Consider the following 11703-nt stretch of genomic DNA (forward strand, 5'->3'; position numbering starts at 1 on the left):
TTTTTTTTTTTTTTTTTTTTTTTTTTTTTTACATTTATGAACTTAATAAATAAAGGTTTCACGTATAATATTTTTCATCACAAATGGTTGCTTAAAAGATGTAACTGCAGGGGAATAGCAAGTTATAAAAATATAGAAGAATCGTTATATAATATTAAAGAAAAAAAAAAGCATGTTAATATTTTGAGCTTAGTTATAAGTAATAATAATCTTTGTTATTGCTTATTAAAAAATCAAATTATTAAAAAAATAGGATTAATCAATATTAAAAAAGATATCTATTCTTATGAAGAAAATGATTTTATGAGAAATAAAGTAGATTACACACTTGCTACACAAGAAAGAAGTGAAGAAAAACAAAAACAACAAAATAGAAAAGTGGAGAAAACTAAAATATTAGAAAGGCAGAAAAAAAATTTAAGATACAATTGTGAAAAGGAAGAAAATCCTTTAAGCTTTAATATCAAGGAAATATTAACAATGTTAAATTTTATTAAATTGTATTCAAATGGTAAAGGACATACGGAAAATGAACGAGATGAAAATAATAATGTACAACATGATATTAAAAATGATCATTTAAAATATGATGATAAAAATAATAATGTACAACATGATATTAAAAATGATCATTTAAAATATGACCATGAAAATAATAATGTACAATATGATATTAAAAAGGATCATTTAAAATATGACCATGAAAATAATAATGTACAATATGATATTAAAAATGATCATTTAAAATATGACCATGAAAATAATAATGTACAATATGATATTAAAAATGATCATTTAAAATATGACCATGAAAATAATAATGTACAATATGATATTAAAAATGATCATTTAAAATATGATGATAAAAGTAATAATTTACAACATGATATTAAAAATCATCATTTACAATATGATGATAAAAACCAAAATTTTTTTCATATCTCAAAATGTAGTATAAAAAAGGACAGTGAAAATAATTTGCCTGAACAAATCAGGCAGAATATGAAAAATATCGAAAAAAAGACATATGATGAAAAAAGTGAGAAAAAGGAAGAATGGATAATAGGAATAGAAAAAGTAAATGACAAATATGAAAAGAATAAATTAAAAGAAAAAATATTATCCATAATTGTATATTTTTTACAATCTATATTTGATTGTAAGATATTATTTTTTTGTCCTAAAGAAGCTCGTAACCATTTTAGTAATAAATGTAATTATGAATTGAATAGTAGAGAAGAGACATATAAATATATAAAGAATAAAATAAAGAATTTCCCTTGTATACAAAATGATGATAATAACATAAATTGTTTATTTAGCGACTCTTATGTTATATCGTTTTATACTTATAGATATTATATGTATGAACTTGTAAAGAACAACAGAACAATTTTTAATTATTTAGAAAAGCAGGTAAGGAAAAATAAAAATTTCCATTACATCTTACAAACCTTACAAAAAACGAAAAATAAAAAAAATAAGACCGACCTAACGGATTTGTTGAAGGATAAAATTAATAAAATTATTGATGTAGAAACATATAAGTTGGTTGATAAGTTTATGTTTTAAAAAAAATAAAAATATATAACATAAATATTAACATAAATATTAACATATGTATTAACATAAATATTAACATATATATTAACATATATATTAACATATATATAATAAGTAAATTTGGAATAAGCCCAAGCTGATGGTTTGAGATCCCACTGTTGCTTTTTCAACTTAAATATATGGATATATATATATATATATATATGTATATATTTATATGTTTATATTTATTTATATACATTTGTGTAATTACCCTTTTTGTTGTGTCACATAGACATTGTATATTTTTTTGTGTCTGCCACATGTATTAAGGTATTATCTATATTTTTAGGTACACATATGAATACAATAATATTATTTTCACGTGTATATATAAAATGAACATTAATAATGTTTTTTTTTTTTAGTTCAATATATTTTTTGAATGAAAGATTAATAACATCATAATGAATATTTTTATTATTTGTATGTTCAGAATTTTTTTGATGTTGTTCATATGACCATGTATGTTCCTTGTCATTTAACATGTGTTCATCATTGTGTGTACATGTTTTCTTTAATTCCTTTTTTATCATTGTATAAATGTTTTTATTTTGATAATACATTTGTTTAATATTTAAGAAATTATATTTAAAATTTAATGAGGATATATAATATTGATTAAAAGTATTATTGTTATATTTTAATAAATTTTCTGCATTAGATACTTTTATTTCTATATGCGAATCATCAAATATGTTTAATGATACTAATTCAATTTTGTTCAAACTTTTTAAGATCAAGCAATAGTTATATTTTAAATATCCGAGTTGTGTATTGTGTGTTGATTGTTTTACATTTTTAGATATATTATCTATATCCTCACCATGTATATTATGGTTTTTATTACATAATCCATCCGCAGAAGTTTCTACATTTGCTTTATTGGTGTTACTCTTTTCTTCTGTCTCCGAAGAGCTATCGTCTTCACATGTTCCTTTATATTCCTTATTTAAATTCATCAGTAAAATTTCGTTAAAGTGATTAAAATGAAAATTCTTGATACTAGTCCTTTTTAAAAAATATATTTTCTTCATATTGAAATCGATAGTATAAATAAATATAGAATTATTCAATGTTACAATAAAAAGGAAATTTTCCACCACAAAGTAAAATAACCAAATCGAATTATTTTTGTGTTGAAATAAATTATATTCATCTAATATGACACAATTTTTTAAAGAGCTTTTTTTTGAGTTTTTAAAAAATATATATATATTTTTCATAAAATCAGAACATAAAATTAATCTTTTCTGATAATATGGTTTAAAATTATAAAGAATATTATTTACTTTTAATTCTTCTTTAATTTTTTTCTTTTTGATATTATAAATAACTAGATGATAGGTAAAATATTTTTGGTACATGGATAAATTTTGATTAATATTATAATAATTGTTATTAATAAAATAATTATTTTTATTATATTTATTATTATATTTATTATTATTATTATTATTATTATTATATTTATTATTATTATTATTATTATAATTTGACAATATATAATTTTGTTGATTATTCTTTCCTGTAATTATATAATCATCCCTAATGTGTAGCTGGTCGATATTTATATAATTACTCATATTCGCATGATTTAAATTTTGTGATATATTATACGAGTTCATATTTTTACTCATATCATCATAATTTACTCTTATGATAGATACAATCAATGTATCATTATTTAGAAAATCAAAATCATAAACCCTAAAGAAGTTTAACTTTGATATATCATAATTATATATTTTCATATTGGTCATATTAAAATTATATATACTAAATTTTTTATTGGTAAGACAAGCTATTTTATTAAATTTTTTATTTGTTTTACAGATATTTATAAATTCATTTTTTTCAAATGTAATATTAGCAATATGTTTATAATTGGATGTTTTTATAAAACACATATTAGTTGATTCTATTTGTTTATTATTTAATTTATTTTTTTCATAAGTTTGTTTTTTTTCATTAATATTTTTTTCGGCATCATAATTATTATTATAATATATATTTATTTGTTTTGAATATACACACAAAATATTTTTAAGATTGGATGAAAAATATAACATACTTGTATTACTTACAATATTTCTTATTGAATAATATATTTTTTTATTATTTTCAATTCTATAAAAACAAAATGTTAGATCATCACTAATAGTTAATATGAAATTATTATTTAATATGACCATTTTTTTTATATCAGCAATATGTGCTGATTGTTTACATGTGAAACACCATTTTTTATTTGTTTTTCTCGATTTTTTTATTTTATTATAAAAAAATAATTCTTTTGGATTATTCATATGTTGTATTATATTTATATTATTATTTATAGGATGATTTATATCATCATCATCATCATTTTCATCATTATAACTAATCATATTATTGTCATTGTTATCATGTTGGTTATTATAATTCCTATTCTTATAATAACTATTATTTATTTTAAAATTTTTACCCATACTTCTTAAAGTATATTTTATAATATGACGATCAACACCTGCCGAAAAAATATATTCTTCATTGAATGATTTAGATAATGATATACATTTATAATTATGATTATTAAAATGATATTTTATTGAATAATTCTCATTATCAAAAATTATTAACGATCCATTATTATCTACACATATAACTTCATCTGTTCTGTATATGTATATAACATCCCATATAATACAATTCTTATTCATACTTACAAATTCGCCTATATATTTATTATTTGATAAATTGTATTTATATATTCTTGAATTTTCGCTACCTAATAAAACATAATGGTTATAATTATAAAAGGATTCTTCAATTGATTTTATATGCCTTTTTAATTTTCTTTCGTTTTTTTTTAAATCATCTTGTTTATGGGAAGGAAATTTATCCACACTGTAAATGCGCTTTATATGATCATCGTTATCGTTATGGTTATCGTTATCGTTATCGTTATCGTCATCGTCATCATCATCGTTATCGTTATCGTTATCGTCATCATCATCATCATCGTCATCGTCATCTTTACCATCTTTACCATCTTTACCATCTTTACCACCTTTACCATCTTTACCACCTTTACCATCTGTATCATCATAGTTACTTCCACTCAACTTCCCATTGATAGATTTTCTCTTCTTCATTATTTTTTTATGTTCTTCTTTTCTCCTAATCCGCTCGTTGAGTTTCTCCAACAAGTAGCTTCTTTTTTTGAGATGATCCATAAAATATAAGCATACCAATTTTTCTTTACACTTAAATTTATTTTTTATATAAATGTTGAACATATCATTTTCTTCCGCATAAGAATCATTAAGATGATTCATGTTGTTAAAATTATCCGTTGTTACATGATTGCTTAAGTTTGATACATCATCATCATCATTATTATTATTATTATTATTATTATAATTATTATTATTATTATAATTATTATTATCATTATTATTATTATTATCATTATTATTATTATTAATTGTTATATTTTCACGTTCGTCATATTGGTCTACCAAATGATCTATATCTGTCGAAAGTTTTATTCTCTTATTCGTTATATATTCTATGTTGTTATTCATTTCATATTTGTTATTGATTCCATATTTGTTATTCTTTATATATGTATCATAAAATTTATCAAAACAATTATATATTTTTCCTTCCTCATTTTTATATATATTGAATAAATAAAAATAACCATTCAAATTGCATATTCCAAAATATTCCAAACTATTATTTAATTTACAACTACTTATACTTGCATTTGTTATTATTTTGTATATAATATTTTTACTATTTATATCATAAAAAATTATACTTCCACATATGGTTGATATACCTAAGATATAATCATTTATATCGATATTCGAAAAATTAAAATGTTTACCTTCTTCTTTTTTCTTTTTCTTTATCCATATTATAGATTTTATAATTGTTGTGCTTGTACTATATATATCTAATTTTGATAAAAATAAAAAATCATTTATTAAAATTTTATAAATATATATATTACAAAATGAATCACATATACTCATATAACTTTTACATGGAGATATTTCTATATATGTTAATTCTTTCTTTTCAATTTCATAAAAATTAAAATCCGTTAAATTTACACTTATCTTCTTTTCATCACTATTTCTATATAACAAATCTTTTGATATTCCTCCTTTGGAATTATAACGAACATTATCACCTTTACATGTATCCTCCTCTGTTTTATTTTCGTAAGCTGAGCACTTCATATTTTATCATATATTCAACAAAAATAAACAAAATAATATATAATATATAATATATATATATAATATATATATATATATATATATTTTTTTTCTTATTGTTTTGTTTATTTTATAATTACTCATATATAATTATCTTTAAAATTATTATCCTATATTCATTATTTTATAATTATATATAAAAAAATATATAAATATTATATAAATATAAAGATAAAAGCTATCAAAAAATATATAAATATAATATATTATTTAATAACTTTTAAAAATATATAGAAAAGGAACAAAAATTAATGATATATATATATATATATATATATAATATATATATATTTATATTTATATATAATAAAACAACAACATTCTCCCTATTTTTTTTTTTTTTTTTTTAATATTTTATTTATAAATATAATTTTATAAATATATGTGTTTCCTTTCATATATATATATATATATATATATATATATATATATATATAATATATTTATTTATTTATTCTTAAAAATTATAGAAAGTTGTCATCAATTTATTATTGCATATATATAATAATATAATATAATATAATATAATTTTTATGCTTATTTTATTATATGATGAAAATATATTATTATTTATAATTATTATTATATTATATTATGTTATATTTAATATATATATAATTATAATTTTATAGAAAAAAAAATATTTTAAAGACTATAATATAATATTTATTAAGTATATATTATTCAAAAACAACAAAAAAAAAAAAAAAATTATAAATATATATAATATATATATATATAATATAATACTTTAGGATGAATATTTACTAATATACAATATTATACATATAATAATAATAATTTAATTACATATCAAAATGAAATATATCATATTACTTTTTTAATAATCATTTTAAAAATATTTCATTTTTATTTTTTAATTATATGAAGAACTTGAAGATTATAATAAAATAACAAATGTTTAAAAGTTATAGAAAATGAAAATGAAAAAAGAAAACAAGTCTTTACAATGTTAATTGAAATAATGAATGAATAAATAAATAAATATATATATATATATATATATATATATATATATGTATAATTATTTTAATATTAATAAATTTAACGGAATGGAAAAGTATAGAGAATTATGACAAAACTTATAACAAACAAAAAAAAAAAAAAAAAAATAATAATAATAATAAAAAGAGCATATAGAAGAAGAATAAAATAACAAAATAAATAAATGATTAAATGATAAAATATATATATAAATAAAATAACACAAATGGATTATTTGATAACATTAATAATTTAATATTTCAGTTAATAAAGCACCATGCTTTTTTGTTCCCTTTTTTGTTCCCTTTTTTGAACATTAGGTGTTTCGTCTTTTAAAATTCATGAATTGTATACCCCTCGCTATGATTGAAAAAATGAGTATATTTTGTTATTCAAATTACAAATATGATATATGATTATATATATTATAGATGAATTATATGAAATTTTATTTTTATACGTAAAGTTTATATATATATTATTGTTTCCTATTTTAGATATTCTTGGTACACAAATTTGTTTTTTTTTTAATTCTTCTTGAGAACATCATTTTATAAAATATGATTATTTTATTTCTTTCATATATTTCTAGATATTACTATACTTTTGTTATACATACATACATATATATTTTTTGTGTAATTCTACATGTTAGTCTCTTCCGCGTATTCTTCTAGCTAAATGAATATCTTTGGGCATAAGTGTTACTCTGTTTGCATGTAATGAACATAAATAAGCATCCTCAAATAAACTAACCAAATAAGCTTCTGATGCTGTTTGTAAAGCTAATAATGCTTCCGGTGTATAACGAAATTGCTCATCTGGTAATTCAAATAATCTTGTAATTTCTTTTACTACTCGAACAAATGGAATTTTAGGTATTAATAATTGAGTCGATGCTTGATATGCTCTTATTTCTTTTAATGCTAATACACCTGGTCTGTATCTATGGGGTTTCCTTATATTTGTCCTGTGCAAGTTTTTTTGTGCAACTTGATTTATACCTCCTCTATTTACACTTGGTCTGTTTATATTAGTAGTCTTGGAACTAATTCCATGGTGTACTGCTCTATTTGGTAATGTTTTGTTTGTTTTAAATGACTTGTCCTTATTAAATGCATTTAAGGGGTTATGATTTGGTATATTCTTTTTTGTTCTCACCATTTTATTCTATTTTTGGAATATTTAATAAAAAATTACCTTAACAGGTAAGGAAATCTTATCATAAAAGAGAAAAAAAAAAAAAAAAAAAAAAAAAAAAGCTACATGAACAAAATGGAAATAAAAATATCAAAAAAGTTAGTAGAACAAATTGGGGATATATTCTCAAAACAGCTAGCTGAACAATTTGTGGATATTAATTTGCAATTCTGTTTAAATTGTAATAATAATATAACCCATTATATATATATATATATATATATATATTTATATATTTATCTATCTATACATTCCTATAACAATCGTTTCCAATTTTTTTTTTTTTTTTTATTTTATTTTTTTAAAAAGATAGAAATGATATTCATTTAGGATATATAAAAAAATAAAATGTTCTTTTGTTGAAGTGTATCATAAATATATATAAACATTATATATATTTAATTTTTGTTCTTTATAATTATACAAATTTATCCGAAATAAAATAAACTGTGATATATACAATATCAATCCATACAAAATATTACTTTTTAGGAATATGTAAGTAAATATATACACATATATATATATATATATATATATATATATATATATTTTTATTTATTTATTTATTTATTTATTTTTATTTTTTTAAAATATGTACACTATTCATTTGTTACACAATGGAATATAACAAAGGAAAAAAGAAATTAAAAAAAATATAATAAAAACAAAGTCAAAAAAGAAAAGAAAAAGAAGAGATAATTTAATTTTTTTTTTTTTTTTTTTTTCTCACTTTGTTAATTTTGCATTTCTCTTTTTTTTTTTTTTTTAATTATGAATTATATGTAAAAGGAAATAAAAAATTATGATGTATGTAATATATAAAAAGAAGAAAAACCTCCATATACTAATATATATATTTTTTTCTTTTTAATATTCTCTATATATTATTATGTACTAAATGTATGTATGTATATATATATATATATATATATATAATAATATATAAATGAAATATTTTTTTTTTACAAATATTTTTTCCTTTTATTAAAATATTAATATTTTTGTCTATTCAAAAAGAAAGAAAAAAAAATATATATTATCAATAAATAAATAAATAAATATAAATAAATATATATATATATATATATATATATATATATAATATTCATTGTTAGATTTTTATTTTATAATATAATTTATGTTGACATTTTATTTAAAATAAAAAAGAAAGTAAAAATGTTGCATACAATTTATTTTTTTTATTTAATTATTTTATGTTTTACTCCTTCAGACGAATTGTACAAACATTTAACAATTCAAATGTTGAAATAAAAACAAACAATTTTATCAATGAAATATAATTGTAAAAATATATATATATATATATAATTAAAATAAAAATATTTTTTACACCATATACAATTTTATATTAATAGTTATTTTATTTTTTTTATTTAAGTACAATATTAACATATTTTATCTTTGTTTATATAATATTTTAGTTATGAAAAATTGAAAAAACTTTTAAAAATATAATATATATATATATATATATGTTACGATAAACAACCACATATGTGTATATTTTATTATTATTTCCCTTTTTTATATATTTTTTCATTTTTTATACATTCTGTTGTAAAAATTTGTGTGTAAAAATATTTTGCACGTGAATTTTTTTTTTTAAATATACAAGTTCTATACATAATTAGTAATTGTTCTTTTATATGTTCATAAATATATATAAATATTTATATATTTTATATGTTCTTCCTACATATACACGTTTATCTTCCCTCAACCTGTTTCAAAATTTGTTAAAGAAGAAAAGAATGACATGATATTTATGTTCACCTTATATATTTGTAAAAATATAATAAATAAGTATTTTTGTCATATTCACTTATTATTTTCATTAAAAATAATACACATAATAATATATATATATATATAATTTATAAAAATTATTGACAACATATATGTAGAAAAATAAAATATTATTTTTTACTTTCGATACTTAATTACACCACATATATAATTATATCATCAATTATATTTATATGTTTGTATATTAATACAAAAAATTAATTCATTCAAATTTAATATTGAATATTAAAATTGTTTTTTCAGCTCCCAAATTAAAAAAAAAAAAAAAAAAAAAAAAAACAATATATAATCATCCTATAAACCTTTTTTATTTTATTTTATTTTATTTTGTTCTTTGGGGTTTATTTTTTATATTTATATATATATATATAAAATAAGTTCAAATTCCATTTAGTAAAAAGAGCATTTGAAACATTTTAATATAATCATTATCCCTATAATTTATTGAAATTTTATAATTTATAAGAATAAAGTATACTAAAGATACAACTTTATTCGTTTTATACATACATAATATATATTATATATATATATATATATATATAACGTATTAATATTTACAAATAAAAAAAAAAAAATTATTCTTATTGAACAAAATTATTATTATTTAAAAATTAATTAACAGTGTATTAAAACCAACAACATTATATTCAAATATTCCTTTTTTATAAAATATATTTACAAAAAATATCATCTATCTATATATATATTATATATGCATATAATAATTTATTTGCTGTTTTAAGTATAATAAAAAAATATAAACTAGCATAAAAATATATGTACAATAAATTTTTCCTGACAGAAAAAGAATATATAATATATTATCCTCCTGAGTAAGAACAGCATTATAAACTTTAAATAAATATCTCTTCAGATTTTTTCAAGTAAAAAAAATAAAAAATAAATAAATATCAATTTATATATATTAACTCGATAAGAATAGTTGCGTCAAACAAATAAAAAAAAAGGAAAAAAAAAAAAAAAAAAGAAGGAAAGAAAGAAAGAAATATATACAACATATATATATATATATATATATATATTTATTTATTTATTCATCTGTATCTTTTTATTTTATATATATATATATATAGCAATGCCTATATCATTAAATAGTTTTAAAGAAGAAGAGCTTATCTCCTTAGAAAAAGGGGATCTTGAGCCTGTTTTATATAAAGGAAGTGATATTGAGTTTATTTATAATAAATTAAATTTAGGTGAAGGGAAATTATATATTCTTGAAAAACGTTTATTATGGATAAATGAAAATGCGAACAAAAAAAATGTTACGAATTTCAAAGAATTATGCACAAATAATATATATTTAAACCATTATGAGAAAAATAGAAATTTCTATCTACACCTTTTAAATGAAGTAAATAATATAAGTATTGATTCATCTAATATTGCTTTACATGCCATAACATCTGATAAAAAAATATGTGATAATTCTTGCGTATACATACAATTAAATACCGACATTTCTGACCATTTAGAAAATTGGAAAAATGACGAACCAGTGCAACGTATCATAAAGAGTGAACAAACAAATGACGATGAAGAGAATTCCGATACAGATAATGATCTTCCGTATGATGAAATTTCTACTCCTGAAATTTTATTGGTAAGTAAAAATTCAACAGATAACGATCTTATATTTCGAAATATGAGTAATATGGACAATTCTAATAATGAAGATGAGGAAATAAATGAGGAAGAAGACGAAGAAGAAGAAGTAGAAGGGAGTGTGGTAGAAGACGAGGAAAACGAAGATGAAGACAATAAATAA

At 18.4% G+C, this 11703-nt stretch overlaps 4 protein-coding genes across 4 annotated transcripts; 2 read left to right on the forward strand and 2 right to left on the reverse strand.

Annotated features, from left to right (window-relative positions):
• Window positions 1-36: 36 nt before the first annotated feature.
• Window positions 37-1572, forward strand: PRSY57_1332500 (hypothetical protein; the record flags this gene model as incomplete). The annotated part of the gene is made up of 1 exon (XM_012909258.2): window positions 37-1572. The coding sequence occupies one exon, from the start codon at window positions 37-39 to the stop codon at window positions 1570-1572; it is 1536 nt and encodes a 511-aa protein (XP_012764712.2).
• A 257-nt stretch (window positions 1573-1829) lies between these two features.
• Window positions 1830-5837, reverse strand: PRSY57_1332600 (U3 snoRNA-associated small subunit rRNA processing associated protein, putative; the record flags this gene model as incomplete). Its single annotated transcript, XM_012909259.2, has 1 exon — window positions 1830-5837. The coding sequence occupies one exon, from the start codon at window positions 5835-5837 to the stop codon at window positions 1830-1832; it is 4008 nt and encodes a 1335-aa protein (XP_012764713.2).
• A 1695-nt stretch (window positions 5838-7532) lies between these two features.
• On the reverse strand, window positions 7533-8045 carry PRSY57_1332700 (histone H3-like centromeric protein CSE4, putative; the record flags this gene model as incomplete). Its single annotated transcript, XM_012909260.1, has 1 exon — window positions 7533-8045. One exon carries the CDS (start codon window positions 8043-8045, stop codon window positions 7533-7535), a length of 513 nt encoding a protein of 170 aa, XP_012764714.1.
• Window positions 8046-11010: 2965 nt separating this feature from the next.
• On the forward strand, window positions 11011-11703 carry PRSY57_1332800 (hypothetical protein; the record flags this gene model as incomplete). Its single annotated transcript, XM_012909261.2, has 1 exon — window positions 11011-11703. One exon carries the CDS (start codon window positions 11011-11013, stop codon window positions 11701-11703), a length of 693 nt encoding a protein of 230 aa, XP_012764715.1.

This window comes from Plasmodium reichenowi, chromosome 13, assembly GCF_001601855.1.
Source record: "Plasmodium reichenowi strain SY57 chromosome 13, whole genome shotgun sequence".
Taxonomy (NCBI): Eukaryota; Apicomplexa; class Aconoidasida; order Haemosporida; family Plasmodiidae; genus Plasmodium; species Plasmodium reichenowi.